The following is a 20,732-nucleotide window of genomic DNA, read 5'->3' as shown; positions in this document are numbered from 1 at the left end:
TCTCCAGCAGCTGTAGATGACATGGGCAAGGCGGCGGTCAGAGCTGTAACGCAGCAAGGGTGCTAAGAATCTCTGGACCCAAACAGGCCGCCAATGGAACCTGACCCTGGCAACGTTTCACAACCGAACTCTTCTTTAGGATATCATTGGCCTTAGTGAGGTTGGTTGAACGGGCATGTGCAGTTTTGACAAATGGCCACGCCCTCTGCTATAGAGGACTATCAGATAAGAAGTAAGGGGTAGGATTCCTAATCCATAAGGACACAGCGGGCAACATTGATGAATTCTAGAGCATTAATGCGAGGGTAGCAGTAGTCGGAATAAAACCTAATAAGATATATAGAATAAAGGTAGTACAAGCCTACGCTCCAACATCCACTCACGTTGATGATAAAATAGGCCAAATTTATGAAGATGTTCAACAAGCAATGAGAAAAGTGCAAACTCAGTATACTGTAGTTATGGACGACTTCAATGCAAAAGTGGGGGAAAAGCAAGCTGGTGAACAAGCAATCGGCAACTACGGCTTCCATTCTCGAAACGCTAGAGGAGAAATACTGGTAGAATTCGAAGACAGGAATAACCTTCGAATAATGAACACCTTCTTTAGAAGGCGCAGCAACAAAGTTGACCTGGCAAAGCCCTAATGGTGAAACAAGAAATGCCATTGATTTCATGCTTCCTTCCGATACCAGCATAGTGTAGGGTGTAGAAGTGTTAGCGTAAAGTGCACTGATCATAGGTTAGTGGGGCTAGGAATCAGCTCATTTTCAAGACAGAAAGAGTAACATTGGTGAAGAAGAAACAGGCCAACCTAGATGCAGTAAGGATACAAGCAGACAAGTTCAAGCTGGTACTTGCAAACAAATATACAGCCTAAGAACAGAGGGATGGTGATGACATAGAGCTAATGAATGAAACCGCAACAAGGCTAGCTTCAGAGGCAGCAATTGAAGTGGGAGGCAAGGCACCAAGGCAACCAGTAGGCAAGCTCTCCTTAGTAACAAAGGACCTAATAAAGAACTGACAAAGAATGAAAGTGTCCAACTCAATAAATAAGATAGAGTTATGGAAATGTAAAACTTGAACAAGGAGAAAATAGGGTATATTCGAAATTATAGAGAAAGACTGCAGAAGCATTAAAAAAGGACCCGTACCCTGAAATCGCTGAGAACAAAACTTGGCATAGGACAAACCAAAATGTATGCACTGTAATATAAGCAGGGTAATATTATCAGGAACTCCGAAGATATAGTAAAACCTGCGCAAGAAACCTATGCTGGCCTCTACAGTACCCATAGCAGCCACGACACCTCCATCCGAAGTAATAATGAACAGGTTGCAGAGCTCCTTCTATAACTAACCATGAAGTTAGTAGGGCCTTGCGAGACATGAAATGAGGGAAAGCGGCAACAGAAGATGCAATAGCAGTCCATTTAATCAAAGGTGCAGGAGACATGCTTTAAAAGGTAGCTGACCTTTATATGAACTGTCTCACGATCTCAAGGGTCCCAGAGAACTGGAAGAATGTCAACATTACGCTAATTCACAAAAAGGGAGACGTTAAAGAATTGAAGGCCTCTGCAGGCAGAGTCCTTCGTCCTGCAGTGCACATAAATATGATGAAGATGTTGATGGTGATGATTATGAACACCATGAGATAATTATGGACAAAACAAGCACTCACCTAACGAAATAAATATTGTAATGCCAGCAGGCATTCGCGAGAAATCCATTCATCTTTTTGCCTCGACTACGGACGTTTGTTGTATACGACACTGGTTGAAAATAAGCTTAAAGGAATACTGAACAAAACTTTTGTCGCCGAGATCTGTAGCCCAAATGAAATCTTGGGTCCTGATACTGGTTGACACAACCTTGTTTTCAAAAAAAAAACTAACGAAAAATAATAAATTACATGCATTTTTTCGCAAAATACCGCGTCTAGCGGCCGAACCGTGGACTACAGGAAGTGACGTTACTGTGACGTTGAGCCGCATACCAGTATGCCAGTCATCGCCCTCGTTTCTCCACCTGCATGGATGGCGCCGGACTGCAGCGAATGTCGTCTTAACAACGCAGTTGCTCTCAGCTGCGTACTTGGTTTCGCAAGAGGAGCATGTGCCGAAGCCTTAAATGTCTGTTTGTGTTGTATGCTGCTTTGCGATGTTATGAGTGAAGCAAATGACACAACGCAGGAGAATGCATCTACGCTGCTGCGCGCAAGGGTGTGGAAAAGTATCGTTGGGCAAGACAAGCCGGGTCATGCCTCTCCGGCAGAGCCGAAGCTTCGAATGACATGGATTCGTGCTGCGCGCTAATCGCAGCCATCATGGGTACCGTGAAAGTGTGACTTTCTGTGCTCCGAACACTTTGAGGGCAGTGACCATCAGACGAGCCCTGGTCTACTGTAGAGCTGCATCATGTCAGCGAAAAGGCAGCGCCTGAAATCTGGCGATGTCCCTCAAATCAAGGAACGGAGAAAGCGGAGGTGCATTCGAGAAGACAAAAAGAGCTATTCTTTTAGTCCTTCATTTGCTCATCGAGAAAACCAAGACGACATTGGCGGGCGATGAGCAAAGGCATCGTGCCACCTTTATAGTGCTGCTCTCTCGAGCAGCGTTTGCTGTGGCATCGTAGTAGCACGGTCCTTCAATACTTTTTATCTGCTCATGGAACTTCGGCGTAACGCTATGGGGGAGCTTTACATAGCGTCCGCCGTGGACCAACCACAGCGCTGGCGCAAGTGCAAGGTGAACTGGGGCAGACGACGAAAGGACATAACGAGCGTTCTATGCGTACGCTCGCTATCCCGCAAGGGCCCACTGTCTGTATCGGCGAGAGAATATTGTCGACACAGCGTGCAAATCACCGCCCTGTTTCTGTATGGTGTTCAGAAACTTCAGCGCGAACAATTTCGAAACAACTACAACACCATGCTTAATTTTCAGCCTCAAAAGCGTTCAAAACAGCGGCTTAACTCATTGAGCGAATTGTACGCTTGGACTACTACATCCTTAGAAAGCGACTGCAGAGCAAGTTCGCCTCGCCCTTTCATGTATTTGCGCCACTCGTGCAGTCACTTTCACTCGCACCTTCAAGGTTGCGCGCTCACGAAACAATGACAGGCGGACGTCAGGCAAGCGCCGGCTGCACACCTATGTTCGTTATGCTGCTGCTGCTGCTGCGAGCCAGCACACATGACGTCACGGCGGTCGGCCCGCACGTACCGGCGTGCAGCCGCCGCGCGCTCGCAATCGTCCGAAAATCAAGCCATCCGTTAAAGAGCGTGTGAAATAAACACTGGGTATCGGAACTGTAACGTCTTCCGAGTGAAATTTCTATGCTTCCGTAATTTTTTTTTCGCATACTTGATCAGCACTCCTTCGACTACCTAAGTAACTGATCGACTGTTGCTGCCGTTGAGTTGCTGAGTACGTGTTTCCTGGAGTCAGGTTCTATATTTAGTCGCTTTTTTTAGCCACCCCGCCATGAACGTTACTCGCAGAGGTACAACTCGGAAAACGCATATGGAGAAAGAATATAATCCGCTGAAGGTAAGATGGGCGAGGTACTTTTGCTAAGAATTGTCTGTGAGTTTCGCCACTACTTCACAAATATGTGAACGTTGGTGATATGGAAATGAGTGCGTCTAATAAACACTGAAAATACGCAAAAAAAAACGATGTGTATCCCACCTAACTTCGAACAATATTTTAAAAAGAACCAATAGTAATAGAGAAATGGTACCCACTGCATATTTTCTTTAGTCGCGTGTACTTACAACCAGTATTTTTCTTCACTAAACAATTATTACTTAATTGATCTTATTTGGTAAACTGTGTAACCATTGCTTGAATCTCTATCATGACAAATATGAAGTTCTAGAGCACCTCAAAAAATAACCTCGTATTTAAACATTTGTTGTGTGTGTGTGTGTGTGTGTGTGTGTGTGCGTGTGTGCGTGCGTGCGTGCGTGCGTGCGTGCGTGCGTGCGTGCGTGCGTGCGTGCGTGTGTGTGTGTGTGTGTGTGTGTGTGTGTGTGTGTGTGTGTGTGTGTGTGTGTGTGTGTGTGTGTGTGTGTGTGTGTGTGTGTGTGTGTGTGTGTGTGTGTGTGTGTGTGTGTGTGTGTGTGTGTTATATGCATATTACGCTGCGCTAAGCCATGCAATGGGTCAACAAACATGTCCCAAGCATCGCTTCGCGAAGCTTCGAGCGAAAAGCGGTTCAAAACAAATTTTCACCAACATCAGCCGGGGTGGTTATGGGAGCAGCGATGGAGGCGCGACTATGTGAGGAGGGAACAAGTATTGCGAAGGAAAACACTCTCTGTTTGATTATTTTAACTAAAATGAGAAATAGTTTGATTCATTCAACGAAAGTAAAAAAAAATCTGATAAAGTTTATACATGCGTGGCAAGAAAAGACAACCCTATTTTACTTTACCATTATCAATAAATACCTTTTTGAGCACCCACTATAAGAATGGGCAATGATGCCTCTATCACTTGCAATGCCATGCAGGTCTTGAAACGTGCAGAAAGGTGCCCTCGTAAACTTCACCTACAGTGTTGTGTTGCTTTGCTTGTCGATGTATGGATGAATTCGGTGGCGCGGATAATTTAATAGCTTCTTACACTGTTCAGTCAAAAGTACTCAGTTGCAAAAGCCATGTATTCGTTTACATTAGCTGTATTCGTGTGGCTGCGCTAGCCAACCGGTTTGGCGTCTGACCATAGGAATAGCCCTCAATACCTAAATCTTTCGTCAGCCTCCAAAAAAAATGTGTTCTGTGCAGGGGTGCGATTTCGACGCCCGTACGGCTGACCGTCTGCCGCGTCGTTTCCCGCGCTGAAAGCTCGAAACGTCCGTCAAGTCGAACGGTGCGATATTTGAATATCCAACTCTAATCGCAGGCTACCAAAACAAATCTCGTGGCTTTGGAATCAGGGACGACACTTTTGTTTTTAATGGTTATGGCGTCCCGTTATTTTTTTCTTGCGTCGGAAATGTTCCCTCGTCACATAGATGGCGCTAAGCTCCATGAACCACTGGAGTCACTGTATATAGCTCCCGCAGGGAGCCAGACTTGGGCTTCCCCTTAAAAGAATTACTATTAAAATGTTGGCATATTGTTGATGAACTGTTGACTCTATAGCCTTTCAACTAAACCTCGACAATTATTGAAAGCAGACAGCAATAATCCAACAATAAAGTTGAATAGTTAAGAAAAAGAAAGTCGCTTACTAATTGTTTTTGCCATATAGTTGAATAGTATAAAGTATTATTGAGCAATTGTTGAGTAGTTCACAGCACCAAATTCGTTGCCTAAATTCTGTTCGCATATTTTTTGAATAATATTGAGTGTTATTGAGCCATTGTTGAGTGTTTACAATAATAAAGTTGTTGACTAAATGCTGTTAAGTTATTGTTGAATAACACAAGTCTTATTGAGCAATATTGAGTTTGTAAATATATGTGAAAAACACATGCGCATGTGTGTGTGCGTCTTTTGCATATATATATATATATATATATATATATATATATATATATATATATATATATATATATATATATATATATATATATATATATATGTATATATATTGATCGCTTAATCACCATTGTGCATATCCAGGGTGTGGTTTGACGTTGCTTGAACCATAGACATATCTACCGTGTGGGCAGGGAGACATTGCCCCCTGCCCACCATGTAGATACACCTATAGTTCAAATTACGTGACTTAGCCCCTCCCCCACTTCAGCAAGTGGGGAATGGAGGCGCCTTTTCACGTTACTGTTCGTCCCCTGTCCCCCCAGTAGACACATCTATGTTCAAGTTACATGAGACACCCTGCTTATATATATATATATATATATATATATATATATATATATATATATATATCTTGATAGAGGCATCTATGGCTGGCGCAAGCTTTTATTTGCAAAGTTAACGCACTCTCTCATTCACACACGTTTTCTTATGCCGGGTGTGGCTGCTAATTTTAACCAGGGTTTGAAAATATGCGAATGACACGTAGCTGGATAGAACGAAGGTAACATTGTGTGTCGTCGCTTGGTGATACTCAACTTATTTTTTTGTTTCGGCCCAATTGAATAATTATTCTTAACTAATTATTCGACTTCGCAAATATTATAATTAAGTGAAAACAGCCAACGAGAAAGTTCTTGAGCGACATGAAAACTCGCGGAACTGCTTTCTGTTGCTCAATACGTGCGACATAAAAGTTCTTTTCCGAGCGTGAAAGTAGCCCACAAATGCACGCAAAATCGTTGCGCGCCTGGCCGCTTCAGGTTCAGAAAGCAGAAAGCAGAAAGCAGAAAGCAGCCCGCTTCGCGGGCTGCTTTCATGCTCGGAAAAATACTTTTATGTGGCACATTGAGCAACAGAAAGCGGTGCCGGAAGCTTTTTATGTCGCGCTACAATTTTCTCAGTGACACGTTAAATTACGTAAAACACTCCGCGTGCGCGTGCACACACATACGCACACACACACACACGCACACACATATATGTATATATATATATATATATATATATATATATATATATATACACGACTTCAGGATAGAGCCACGCATGGTTGCCGCACCATTTCATTCGAAAAGTTGATCACTTCTTGGAAAACAAGTTTCTCTCTTTCACGCGCATTTTTTCTTAGACTGGGTGGTTCAGCTAACCTTACTCAGAGTTTAAAAATATGCCGCTGCACTCTAAGACGACGTGACCAAATGCATGTTGCTCACTCTTGCATTTATCGTTACGCGCTATTTTCGTCTTTTTCAAAATTAGACAATGAGTAAAGAATAATTAACCAAGTTATGAAGCAATAGTGTTAAGAAAAAAATTCAATTAGAAAGTTGTAGAGCACTTTGCTAAACATCCGATTGGGCAATTTCTAACTTTCTGTCTTTTAAGTATTAATGTTTTATAGCTTACAGCGGATGCACGCGAAATAAAAAAAGAAACGGCCGTGGCTTAGCTTGGCTAAGCCTGGGGATTGCGAAGCAATAGTGCGAGGATTGCGAGGCGGTTAGTGGCTACCGCCTCGCCTCGCGACGGCGTGAGATGGGGCCCCACGGAGGAAGGAAACTAAGGAGAGGCCCTACCCCCTCCGCGCGCTAGGAGAAAAGTGTGGCGGAAATGACGTAGTAGGTTCTCATTCTTTTGCTGCTTTTTTATTTTTTGTTGTTGTATGATAACGCCTTTTGGGCCACAATGGCGGCGTTGTTATGGTTTTGAGCGCTCGCACGTGTTGCTCTGGCAGGTTTCGGGCCGTGGCAAAGGCGCTGAGTAGGCGGGTTTGCGTTAGTCACCGTGTCTTGTTGCGCTGTGTTACTTGCGCCGTGCTCTGCCAGATGTTGCGCGAGCGCGCGCGCTCCGCGCGCGACACCACGCGCAGCGCGGCGTGGTTTCGCGAAAGATGTAAACAAGAGAGGAGGGTGGCCCAAAAGGCGGAGCATCGCCATGAGCAACGCCAAATTCCGGCTTCACTTTTGCTTCACAAAGAGTGACGTCAGGGCCTCTCCTTAGTTTGCTTCTTCCGTGTGGGGCCCCGTTTTTACACAGCTGGTGTGACGTCACACCCACCGTAGCGCCCCTGGTGAGAGGAGCGGGAGTTAGGCCGCCGTTGGTGGCTACCGCCTCGCCTCGCGACGGCGTGAGATGGGGCCCCGTTTTTACACAGCTGGTGTGACGTCACACCCACCGTAGCGCCCCTGGTGAGAGGAGCGGGAGTTAGGCCGCCGTTGGTGGCTACCGCCTCGCCTCGCGACGGCGTGAGATGGGGCCCCGTTTTTACACAGCTGGTGTGACGTCACACCCACCGTAGCGCCCCTGGTGAGAGGAGCGGGAGTTAGGCCGCCGTTGGTGGCTACCGCCTCGCCTCGCGACGGCGTGAGATGGGGCCCCGTTTTTACACAGCTGGCGTGACGTCACTCTAGGTCACGTGGTGTGACGTCACGCAGCGAGGTCACGCTAAAGGTCAAGGTGCCTACCACCGCCTCGCCACGGAACGGGCTGAAGTGCGACCTAAAGTAGTATTGCTTCGCAATAAAAAAATACCACGTGACACTCGCTTGCGCGCCGCGACTGCAGCGCTCCCAAATTGTTCGCATACAAACTAACATAACACCGAGCATGGCGTGCTGCCGCTTAAAAGGTGACAGAGCAGTGATGAAGGCGTTGGCTGAGCTATTTGCGCCAGCGATGTGCTTCCCTCGCGGCGGTTATGATAGCGATAAGCAGACGGGCGTTCACACCTGCTAAATGCTCTGTTCGTTTGTGCGCGGAAGGCCTGGGAGCCGTGCAATCACGACTCGCAACGAGCATGTCACGTGGTGTTTTTTTTTCTCCGCGGGCATCCGCAGTAAGCTAAAAAACTCCAATACTTAACAGATAGAAAGACAGAAACTGTTCATTCGGACGTTTTGCAAAGCGCTCTGCAACTTTTTAATTGAAATTTCTTTCTAGCTTCGTTTCTTCAGAAGTTGGTCAATTAATCCTGACTAATGATTTAATTAGGCAAAATACAAAAATAGCGAGACAGACTACAGACAAATGTGAGCTACATGCATTTGGTAGCTTTGGCTTAGAGTGCATCGGCATGTTTTTAAACTCTGCCTAAAGTCCGCTGAAACGCCCTGCATATATATATATATATATATATATATATATATATATATATATATATATATATATATATATATATATATATATATATATAGTTTCAGAAAAAGACAAGTAAACGTACCTGTAACCAATCACCAACAATCGATGATTGGACGAATCCTGCATTCCCATCGGCGTCCATAGTAAGTGGTCAGTGCCCTGGCTGTGTGTTAGGAAACGGCATTGCCTCCATGGTACATATGGGCAAGATGGCGGAGAAAGTTAACAAAATTAAAGTCTGGAGTTTTACACGCCAAAACCACGCTTTCATTATGAGCCACGCCGTAGTAAGGGACTCCGGATTTATTTTGACCACCTGGGGTTCTGTAACCTGTACCGAACACATGTGTTCACGGGCGTTTTTGCATTTCAACCCCATAGAAATTCAGCCGCCCGTGGCCGGCATTAGATCCCGCGCACTCGGGTTAGTAGCGCTACTCGTCAACCACTACGCGACCACGGCGGGTGCGGCAGCGAAAGCGTTTCGCTTAGATGTTACCCTTTAGCATACAACAGAACAAAACCAAAAGTTTGGTCGATATCTGCGATATGGCGCTCATATTTTACATGGTGGCCAAAGTCTTTTCTGTGACATAGACGGGGTGCTGGCCAATGTTCTTGGAATCCGCTTGGCCGCCGAGCACAATTTGCGCTGCTATACTTTTCCGCTGACAAATCGTATAGCGCAAGAGCGCACGCACACATGTTTAAATAATGGGACGACACACCGTCTGCGGTTTGCCATGATGTCGAACTAACAAGCACAGACAGCGACAATTCTCTACTTTTTCTCGTGGATAGTTCAGTTCGCGTGGTGGCTGTACGCATTAGTTGTTTTTTTCTCCAAACGATGAAAACTGTGCGCATACACATGGCGCGGCGTTTGCGACGTTTGAATTTTGCGCCGTTTCCCGCGCATTGCATTAGCTCCGGCTGGTGCAATGCGTTACTGCGATGAAGAAAGTAGTTCATCGAAGAAGTCAAGCAGGAACTTTCACACACTTGCAAATCCCAGGAATTGTTAAGCAGTAACATTATATCAGAAGATTTGTTATCACATATTACAATTCATGATCATATAAGCGTGTATTTGTATGCGTGTACTTGTATGATTGCGCGTTTGCGCTGTTGACGCTTCGGCGCATTCCGGGAGTTTGTGTACGCTGTTTGCCTGAGAGCTTCTTGCGTTTTCTGCGTTCTTTGTGTGCTTCTCTGTGACTTCTTTCGAATATTCCTACGTGTTACTCGCTTTTTATCGGCTTGTTGACTCGAAGATTGCCATGATCGCCTCCGACTCAGCGGCATCAAAGATGAGTGAGTGTATCGAATTCCCTTTGTTCGGCCATTGCGACGCGGTGAACGAAAGCACGGAAATGCGTTCAGCGCCTGTGCGTATGTTCCCCGCGCCTCTTTTCTAGTTTTCAATCCTAGTAAATCTGTTGCGTTGCGAGATTTGGCTATACAGCACAAGATTTGTGGTCTTGAACATGGAGTTTTGTTCTGGTTTAACTTCACACTCCGTTTGTGGTAACGTAAAGCAGCTATGTGGTGCCAGCTAAAAGACGGCATGCTGTATGCCGCGATTTCTGGTACGGTGTTCGAGCATCGATTGAGTTAGCCTTATTAATGAGCGCAAAACAACGCGACCTGAAACCATCCGAACTGCACTGTAATCGAAGATATTTAGTTTGCGCCACGCCGTCTAGTACATGGCGTGTGAGCGGGCTTTTAGCAACGAGGGGCGCTGGGATCAGCGAAAATGTATTGTGCTGCGCTGTTGGCTTCAGGATCGAGTGTACGAGTGCCCCCTCGTTGTTGCAAGGCCGCTGACACGCCGTGCGGCCGACGTTCACGCGATCAGAGAACATATGGGAGACTATGGCGCGACTATAACATATGGAGACTATAACAATAAAGAATGTTTAGTGTGTACAGTATATACGATCCTATGTGATTGGTGAGATAAAATAGGGATGGTGCCGCCAAGTGCTGCGAAACTAAGGCATGTTGTACGCCACACTCTTCGATATGCAAGTTGCTTTTGAAAACTTGTTCTGGTTTTTTGTCGCTTTTGCAGGTTTCACGTGTCGCAAATTTCTTTGCACCAACATGCCTATGTAAAGAACTCTGTCCTCACTTCTCGCATGGCACCAAGAGCCTCTGAAGAGCCCAATTTAGACAGCTCAAACAAAGACACAAGTGTTGTGCCTTCGCAACTCTCGACAACTTTATGTTTGTTTATGTTTATGTTAGTTTCCTGAACAGCACGATTCGGATTTCTCAAACGAGCGTATAAATTTTGTGCCTTTCTATGCCTTGACATCTTTATGTTAATTTTACTTATTTTAATTATATTATTTTCCTGAGGAGCCCACGTTGGATGGCTCAGTCCAGAATACAAGTGTTGTACTTTGTTATATTTCACAACATTTTTATGTTAGTTTTTTACATAGTTCCAGCAAGGATAGTGTTTCCTTGTTATATACTTGAGTATCGTCAGTCATTTTATGCCAAATCACCAAGTTTTGTTAAGAACTGTCTCATTATGGCAAGCCATTTCAAGTTAGCTTGATATGCAAAAGCAACCATAATGAGAAAATTTTTGAAACAATTTGCTTTCACACATACACCTGAGTCATTCCAGGCACCCAACCAGCGTTTTCTTACCATCACAGATATAGTTGAAAAAATGTCGATGTCTTTGTTGAAACTTCGAACTGTTTCTCCCCATTTACCCTTCTTTGCACAAATGTTCTAGAATTTTCGCAAAAATTGATTGTTCTTGCACAGTTAAGCTACAAGGCACTGATCCACGTTTCTTTTCAAAGGGAAATTGTATGAACCAGGTATTCAGATAGTGTTCATATCAAGTGAATGAAGTGGTATGACTGCCAAAATTGCAAAGTTTGAATTTGTTGCTTCGAAACCAAGGAAATACAGAAGGCACAAAATAAACATGCTATTGCAGTCTCGTTGAATTTGGATAGCTGCAAAATATTTGAAGCCTGGGAGGTTCAGTTGATCGTCTAAAAAACTGTAAAGTTGAAATGTTTCGCAATAGCTTCATGTTGAAGGTGAACAAACTAGCTTTGGTGGCCGGCGCAAAACATGTCACCCATCATTACATAGCCCTACATATATGCTATGTATGTGACAAGTTACGAAAAGGTATTCTTTAAATGTCGTAACATATTTTTTGTAATGTTCATTTGTGGATCACGCATACAGCGTCAATATATAAAGCCTTGTAATCTAGCAAGAAAAGATTGTTGACATATTTAGCCATAAGACCTAGACAACAAACTGTGACTGCCTGTTTTATCAATACAAAGGCAGGTGACGTAAAGCGCCGCAGTCTTGACTAATATTTTTTTAACATGAACACGAAAAGTGGTCGCCAACGACATCTGACAACATCAGACTGAATTCGGCATATATGACTTATAGATGAGCATGTTCCGGCTCTCAAACAGTGCTAACACTCAGCACCGCAAGAATTTCTTCATATTCGTGTAGGTTTTCAGCTTTAATTATGAAGGTGTTTTCTACATGCATCGTCAGTGGTTTCCAGGGAGCAGGGCACAAAGTGTCCTGCTCCCTGTATGTCGCATTGCATGTTGATACCTCGCAATCCATTTCAGTGCGACATGTTCTTTATGATGCTTTGCATGAACAATATCAGTGCTCTTTCTGGATTTACTGTCTACGTAATAGCAGATATTTTTTGTAATCTGCAGGAAACATACGATTTAACACTGCAGGACTCCGTCACGAATTTAACACATATTGATATTTTGTCTGCAATGGCTGTGTGGTATACTCCGCCCTCACCAAGCACAAGTCTCGTTGCGTTTGAACGTGCGTCGCTTGATAATAAAACGCAGACCCCAACCTCGCTTCTCGGTCATCTGTCAGCAGCTTTGTCACCTGCATTCCCGGCAAGCAAGCTTGTGCGCACATCCGAGAAAAGCCAGTGCTGACAAAATTTCAACAAAGAATTTTTCGCATTTAAAAATAATGCCTTCTTTTTCAACTTCACACATGCATAGCAGACATGTAAAGCTATCTACCAATGTATCACATATATTATAGCAACCTCCAAAGCTGTTTTTAAATTGAACATGAAGCTCTTTGCAAAAGATTAGAATTTTTGCAGTTCCTTTACGGGTGATCGGTTAAACCTTCAACGCTTCAAATATTTTTCTGCTCTACTTTGTCACCTGGGCTGTATCTAATTTATCTTCTGAATTTCTTGTTACGAAAAAGAAAGCATTGCAATTTTACTCACTTTGCCGGTGCCAAACGCACTCGAAGTATTCAAATATTTGAAAAATTGACTATTTTCGCAGTCGCATCACTTCACCGTATTTTCCATGCACACCATTTAAGGCCTTGATCCATACAATGTGCGTTTGAAAAAGAATATTCATAAATGTCCTCTAGCTTAACTGAGCTGGAAAACTAAACTGTCACCAAACTGGTACAAAATATTTGGCAAAAAAAAATAAAGGTTCCAAAAAACGATGGTCCATGGGGCATGAAATGACACACCTGCAGTGCATCTGTGCCGTTTTCAGAGTTGTTCAGTAAAAACTGCATTTTACATACTTCATAAAAATGGTTTATTTTGCTATCTAAAATACACAAGTAAGAATTCATAGGTTTAAGTAGGCCGAAATTTAAAGTGCAACAAAAGCTCTCGGTAATAGCAATGATGTGCCTTTCATGCTTGCATGAAACCTGATTTTTTTGTGTACTCTTTCGTTATTTTTTGTGTCACTGAACAAAATTGAAATGGAATGGAACTCACAAGGGATAATTCTTTAGTCTTCCAGAACGTCACTAGTAGGTTCTTTTTTTCATTTAAAATCTTGATCATGCAGCAACTGGATCATGGAACAAGCAATGGAGCATAATAAACTGCTCCCATAGCATCACTTATTGCGATTGCCATGTTTTAAGAGTAGATAATTTTTACTGAAATTGGCACACAACATTCAACCAACCAATAAGGATTTTAAAGAGTGATCCTTTTTGAATTTTACAATTTCTTTAAGTTTCCTGTGCCAGGTAGCATAATTCTTATTCTTGAGCTGGATTATTCAGAGGTGGAAATTACTAGCACAAGAAATGGAAATACATTCAACTGATTCTCACAAATTTACTCATTCACTCAAAACATTATGGCACATATTTCAGTTTACAAGTTGTAGCCAGTGAGTTTGAAAGACGTATTCACTAAAAATAAGTTCCAGGTTGACAGCAGTTTCAAGATTTTTCCATAAATATGAGACGAAATACATGGGCAATCCAGTTGCTTTTGTGCTTCAATGCATAACTGCGTTTTGTTAAAAAAAGGCAAGTGGAACAACAATGCATTTTTACGGCCAGTTTGATGGCCTGGGTCTCGTTACTGGCGTCATTCTGGAAATTCATTCTAAGTGTATACACCTTGTAAAATTACCTGCTACAATTTTAAAGAATAATTAGGAAGTGAACTTTTGTTAATTAGCTGAATATGTCTTGATTTCTCATGCAAGGAATGTCTGGCACTCTGTATCTAGAATTATCTTAGCTGCAACAGCCTGTCTTTAATAAATTCCATAAAACTTAAAGATAACGACCCTGCGTATTAGTGTCTCAGTGAGTGCTGTGGGCTCAAGCGAATCGTCCCATGGTTAGAGTACCACTGGCTACCTAATAAAGGTCGAAATGATGTTTCGACAAAAGGGCGCGGGCCAATTATCAACACTTGTCAACAATTTCCTCAATAATGCTTCAAGAATTCCCCAATGTGCTTTCAAAGTCATTTTTTAACGTTGAACAAGGACATTTCAATAATCTTTCAACATCTTTTTTGTAAGGGTCTGTTTTCCACATGCCGCTGCATTGCCATTCGCCAAGCACTGTCACGTGGAACTCCGAATTATTGCACAGAAGCCACCCTAACTGTGGCATTATGGCAACGCCCATACAGTGCCGACCACCCGCTTCGATCCGACTTCGCGTGTTTCTGGCTCGCCACCCCGTCGGGAAGAAACAAACGGCAAACTCTGTCACCGCTAAGTGGCATGTCAAGCTAAGGTCAAATCATTAGGTATGTTTTGTCGGTATTATTGAGACCAGCCGTTTGTTTTTACGCGGCTAGAAGTAGAGACACGGCACCAAGTCGTAAAACTGGTTTGATTTCTAGTTTGCAGATGGTGCAAGAACATCAGCATTGGTGATGCGTTGATGATGCGGAAAGCTCTAAATGTGTAATTGTTCACTGCATCATTAATTTACTATCCCGCTCTAGCATGGTACGTGGTCACGGTAGCGAGGAAACGCACAGTAGAAGCCAAATAGACGCCAAGCAGACGCTGTGGCGCAGGTGAACATTTGCAATGTAATTCGCCCGTACTACCTGTTAAGGAGGCTGCAAGTTAACTCCACGCACAGCGTAGAGGTAATCTGCAGCCTTGCTGTCGGATGCATGTAAGTGCAGCTTATGACTACGGCGTCAAAACATTTTTGCCGTCAATCCACAAACAACGGAGCATGTAACATGAAAGCTTGTAGACCCTGAGCAGACGACGCGGTGCAGATGAGCACATCTCTAGGGGCATACGGCCTTCCTATTGGCTAAACCAGCTTGTAAGATAGACCCCCTCTGTAATACCTTTGTGTTCTTGAGGCTATTAAAAATGAAATAGCCATTGCGCAAACGAGAAGTGCCTTCAGCGTACAAATGTGCATTGATAGATGGTGGACCCATGCCCTACTCTTGTTGCCTGCGGGAGCCATATAAAGTAACTCTATGAACCGTCGATGAACCCCCATGATTTGAAGGTATGGGCTTCTATGGAAGCCTCGCTACTAGGTATATTTACCTTGCACGGAAGTAGTCCAACTGTGAAAATTTACTCTGTCGTTTGGATGGGTTTGCCCGGCGTAGAAGCATATGAGATCATTTATATATAACGGCCAAATGCTTCTCCCTAAACCAAGCTTAGGGAGAAGGCGGCAGTTTTCTGTCCAAGAAATTCGTAGCACGGCCTCGTGTAAGAGGAGACTGTTACAATGTCAACCTTCGTCCTAGCACATGCCTCTGAGCCGTTGTACTCAAGGGACCCACTGAGGCTGTCGCGCTACTCGTAATGAACCATCATTTCTCCACTTTTTATACATGTTACACTATCTCAACCTTTTTGCACATCTTATACTCATAGCATACCCCACTTCAGTCATTCACAAATTTTTAATTCCTTTGTATTTTATTCAATTTACAGCTCTGTGCTTTAGGCCTCTGTACCGCATCGCCACATGAGCAATTAGGCCTTTGAGTACTTATAGTTACTGCCTTGGCGCTCTGGAGCCACACTTGGCCCTCGCGCCATCAAACACAACATATCATCATCATCAGCTTCCTCTTACGATGTGTCGTAGTAATCTCACATTGGGTAACTTTTCACTTCACAACACATCAAGGCTATATATTGTTCATGGCGTAAAAAGGGACAGGTTAGGAACGACAAGGACAAATACATAACGTCTTCTTGACACCCTTTCCATTTAATATCTCATTTGTTGTGCCATGAGTGGCGCGTATAATCGTGATGTTTCACCAACTAGCCCCCGTAGTAGCATTGCTAACTCTCACCACCTACCAAGCTCGCTTCCTCGCCTAGATCTGTTGTTTCCATGTCGTGCGCCTACCTAAGGTATTGAGAATTAAGATTGAGAATTTATAGTCCCCCAGGAAGTCTACGTATCACGTAAGGCGATTACTTTTCCTTCTGACAGCAAAAGCTGCTCTCTTCGACGTAGTTGGTTACACACATCTCGCTCCTAATGTGATTACATGGATTAGTACAAGGTATGAGTATTCGATAAATGAATGTTGAAAAGAAGTGATTTTTTTTAGACAGTGAGGAATAGAGTAAGACGGGATGGGAGGGACCATCAGGTGCGTCTTAAGGCGCTTTTGGTGCATACTATCGCAATGTGATACATACAGATTGGAAAGGCGCAAAGAATCAGTTCTTTTATATTTTGATACAGAACTTATGATTAAATTTTCTATTCCTAGCGTTTCATCAGCGACAGTGGATTGCTATGGAGAAAGGGCGTGGTTACTGTTTGATACTGTTTACGCTCGCATCTTTGGTGGTGTTGACCAGCGAATCAAGTAAGTGTGCCTTTATCTTTGATGTTCCCTATTGGAATCGCTAACATCGCATGGAATATATTTGGCCGTGCTCTTATGCTGACACTTCCAAGTAACATAACAAAGCTTTTAAAGAAAAATAGTGGTGAATCATTCGCGAATAACACCAACTGTTTATTCTTCGTGATCGTCTTGTGGTCTTCCACACTCTGAAACTGGTTTTTCGTGCCCTTAGGGTCAAAAATAGTTCCATCACTCACATTTTGCATGTAGAAAGCCCGCATGCCCTTCCTTAAAGAAAAGAAAGAAGGCTGGCAAGAGCGTTTGCGACCGCGTTCAGCACGAGGCTAAAGTTTTCTATTTAGGACGGGGGGGGGGGGGGGAGGATTTCCACCCTAACAATCGCTGTTGACGTGGCTGCCCGGCTTACGTTAACGCCTCTTTTTCTTAACCTGTCTATCTTATTTTGTGACAGGCATGTGGGCTTCGTTCTTTGGACACGCTTTTAACATCAGTGCCGAGACACCATTGAAATCCGTATATCAAGGACCGTTTAATAGAGCCAAAAAAGAATAACATAAAACAACGTTATGAAAAGACCACAGGGCGTTTAAGAAACCAACTTATCGAATTAACAAAATCATAAAAAAACTTGCATAGCTGCTTCTAACTAAAAACGTCACGCTGAATCGACCCTTTAATGCCATTAGAAATGAATGGCATTAGCATCAAACGACATAATTCGGGCGCTGCTAGACAGCCGTAAATAATACCATTAAAATCGAATGACTGCCGCAATCTAATGATTTCGCGAAACATATTTGGCTCCGCCCCCCCCCCCCCCCCCTATGCGGATACATACTCTCTACCCCTGAGACATGGTAAAATATGACATTGAGCGTTCGCAATTTGAGAAACGTTAATGTACAATGTTATTCTTTTTTGTATATGCAGGTGTATGTCGTTTAACTAGAGAAACTCTGTACGGCAGGCTGTCACAAAATGTTTTTACTGTGCATCTCTGTGGCGTCTGGCCGCCGTCGCTTTACTAGTCGACTGTACTGTAAACAAAGGGGGGCCTGTGTACTCGTACAAACCAAGGTACTCAGCAACTAACTGCTTCACCTGCTGCAAGTGAGCGTCGTCGTTCTGCGCTACCGTGTCACTCATATTGTGTGTGTTCAATTTATCGGCTGTGACTACTAATCTGGCTGAGCATTGACTTGGCCTACGGTGGCCAGACATTCTGCAAGAGAAATTTTATATGCGTGTTAGTTCAGTCAAGCGATGCACCACATTTATTTTAAAATAAATAGATTGAAGTCACAGACGCTCACATTTACTTTGTTCTACTTTTCTTGCTAATTTTTGTAGGAATTATCGCAATTGACATCACGACAGAATGAAATTAATTTTCCCTGTGTTGCACCGCCACTGGTCGAATGGCACTCCTTGCACAGAATGTCATTCGAGGCCTATATTATTAGAACGCCCAGTGTTGCGAAGTAAAGTAACGGAACTAATCACACTTTAGAAATGTCCTGGGCCACTCAGAACGGCTATGAAAACTGTGGCGCTAATATCACTCGCTGAGGGTGCCACTTTCTCTAAAAGCTGACATAAGGCACACTGTAAAAGCTACCCTCATCTTGTTGCTATTAAATACCGCTTTATTGAGGGCGCCGCCGATGGCTGGATGGATTTTATTAGCGTACCCTTTGGAACGGGCCGGTGGGCTGAACCATCAAGCTCTTGCTATTATAAGGCCTAATGTTCTGCCTAGGTTAAAAAAAAAAAGAGAAAGAAAAAGAAAACACGATGAACTCCCACAACCAAATTTTCTGAGCTATTGTGAACTTTGCTTATGTACGTCTCCGTTTTTTGTCGTTTTCCTACTTCCACCAAACTTCCAATCGCCTCTTACTAATCTCTATTGCGGACATGCTTACTTTTCCCCTGCTCTCGCTGAACTCAAGGGCTTCGAGGAGTGCAGTGATGCCTAAATCGACCTCTGTGTAGATGTCTTCACATTCAAATAAACATGCTCCATCGTTTCCCCCACTTTACCGCTGCAAGCACATGTTTCTTCCTTTGTATATCTCGCTTTGTGTATGCGTGTTCTAGGCATCCTGATCTCGCTTCGAAAAATAATGAGCTTCCCTTTGCGTTATCATAAATTGTATTTTTCCTGATTTCGGTTTTTCCTCTTAAGAAGCTACTCATGGCAGGTTTCTTTTCCATTGCCGCCACCGATGAGATTATTTCAGCGTCTCTGATTTTCTTCTTGACGTTCTTTGTTGCTGTGTTGCTCACCCTAAAGGCCGCATACTTGCTGCTAAGCTTCCTAGTTCTTTTCCTCACCAGTGAATCAATGTTTTTCCTGTACAGAAACATCAACACTCTCCCAGCCAATTTACTTTCGTTCATATTCCTCAGTCGTCCTTCAGAATCAATTTTACTGTGAGCTTCCCTCACTTCAAAACTAGTCCTGCCCATATCACCATGCACAGCTTCATTTGTAGTCATCCCATGAGCTCCCAGTGCGAGGCGTCCCAATAACCTTTGCTTCCCATCGAGTCCTGCTTGTACTCCTTATTTCAAGTAAACAACCCCATTTCTAAAAGTAAGTCCTGTAACCATTTCACCTTCCCACATACCGCGGAGCACCTCGTACCTATTGTATCCCCATAGCGCTCTGTGCTTCATTATGCCTGCATTTCTCTTCCCTTTTACTGTTATTGTTTTTTTCCTGTGTTTCCATATATCTGTTGCCTTCGTTTATCCATATACCAAGGTATTCACATTCTTTTAGCCGAGATATTTTGTGACCCTGTATTGCCACTGTCTGTTCACTGTTTTCATTGAATACCATACCATCTGATTTTCTAACACTAAATTTCAAACCTAAATTCTCGCCTTCCTGTCCACAGATATTAGCCAGACATTGCAAATCACGTTGCTTGTTAGCTAGCAACACAATAGAGAGTTTTAGAATAGGGGCCCCAAACGTTTTGGGGCCCCAAAGAAATAGCGTCGAAGCCACTGCGCATGCGCGAGACGCAAACTGCGTTTGGGTTTTGCGTTGGGAACGCTATTTCGCCGATTTAGCGGGAGCTCAAATAGCGTTCCCAAAAGCTTTGCGTCAACAAACATGGCGGCACCCATCGAAGCGACGGCTCTAACCTAGCACCAAACTGGGTTCGATTCGCGGTAATGCGTGAAGTTCGCAAGCTAGGAGAAGTGACTGCAGTTATCGCTTTCTCTCAACTAGCGTCTGTTGTGAAGATTGATTCATTAGATGCCGCTGATTCCGAATTCGAGTGTGGATTTTATGGCTCGTAGGCCTAACACGGCTAAGCTTGGCTGGTGAAGGCACGTAAAGTTGGTTTTGTTGCTCCAAACTAAGCACAACTAATTGTTTGCTGCTTGAAGAATAACCTCTAAATTGTAATTAAACGCGAATACACGCAAGTCAAAATTACTATTCATATCATAAGATGGTATATTTTATTTAATTATTTTTAATCGTTTTTCTTAGACGCCGTAGTGGCGCTGTCAGCGCAAGACGCTATCTGCAAACGCAAATCCCTATTCTAAAACTCTTCACTCCTGCGTGCCCCAACGCTAACATCCGCAAAGCTCTTTGGGGCCCCAAAATATTGGGGCCCCTATTCTAAAACTCTCTAATGTCGTGAATGAAGCTGCTTCTCTACTACTGTACCCGCCTGTTTGTATGAGAGATTAAACCGGATATCACTTCTTTCTAGCGCCCTTTCCACCCTGATTATCTACATCATAAACATCAGTGTGGATAAAGGGCACCCCTGCCTCAGTCCCTTATTGATATCAACTTTCTCCTCGCTCCGCATCCCTTCTCATTCAACG

The 20,732-nt window shown here is 43.6% G+C and overlaps 1 protein-coding gene across 2 annotated transcripts in view; it reads left to right on the top strand.

Annotated features, from left to right (window-relative positions):
* Positions 1-16,710: 16,710 nt before the first annotated feature.
* LOC129380201 (BPTI/Kunitz domain-containing protein-like) overlaps positions 16,711-20,732 on the top strand; it is a 100,252-nt gene continuing 96,230 nt past the window's right edge. The window contains exon 1 of one of the 2 annotated variants that reach the window (XM_055072538.2): positions 16,711-16,868. In XM_055072538.2, the coding sequence (XP_054928513.2) occupies positions 16,796-16,868 (73 nt within the window). In that variant the 5' untranslated portion in view covers positions 16,711-16,795. The remainder of the gene's footprint in view (positions 16,869-20,732) is intronic. The other variant, XR_011895799.1, reaches the window with a different exon arrangement.

Source organism: Dermacentor andersoni, chromosome 7 (assembly GCF_023375885.2).
Source record: "Dermacentor andersoni chromosome 7, qqDerAnde1_hic_scaffold, whole genome shotgun sequence".
In the NCBI taxonomy this organism is placed as follows: Eukaryota; Metazoa; Arthropoda; class Arachnida; order Ixodida; family Ixodidae; genus Dermacentor; species Dermacentor andersoni.
The sequence above is the reverse complement of the archived record's forward strand: the minus strand, read 5'-3'. Positions and strand labels throughout refer to the sequence as shown.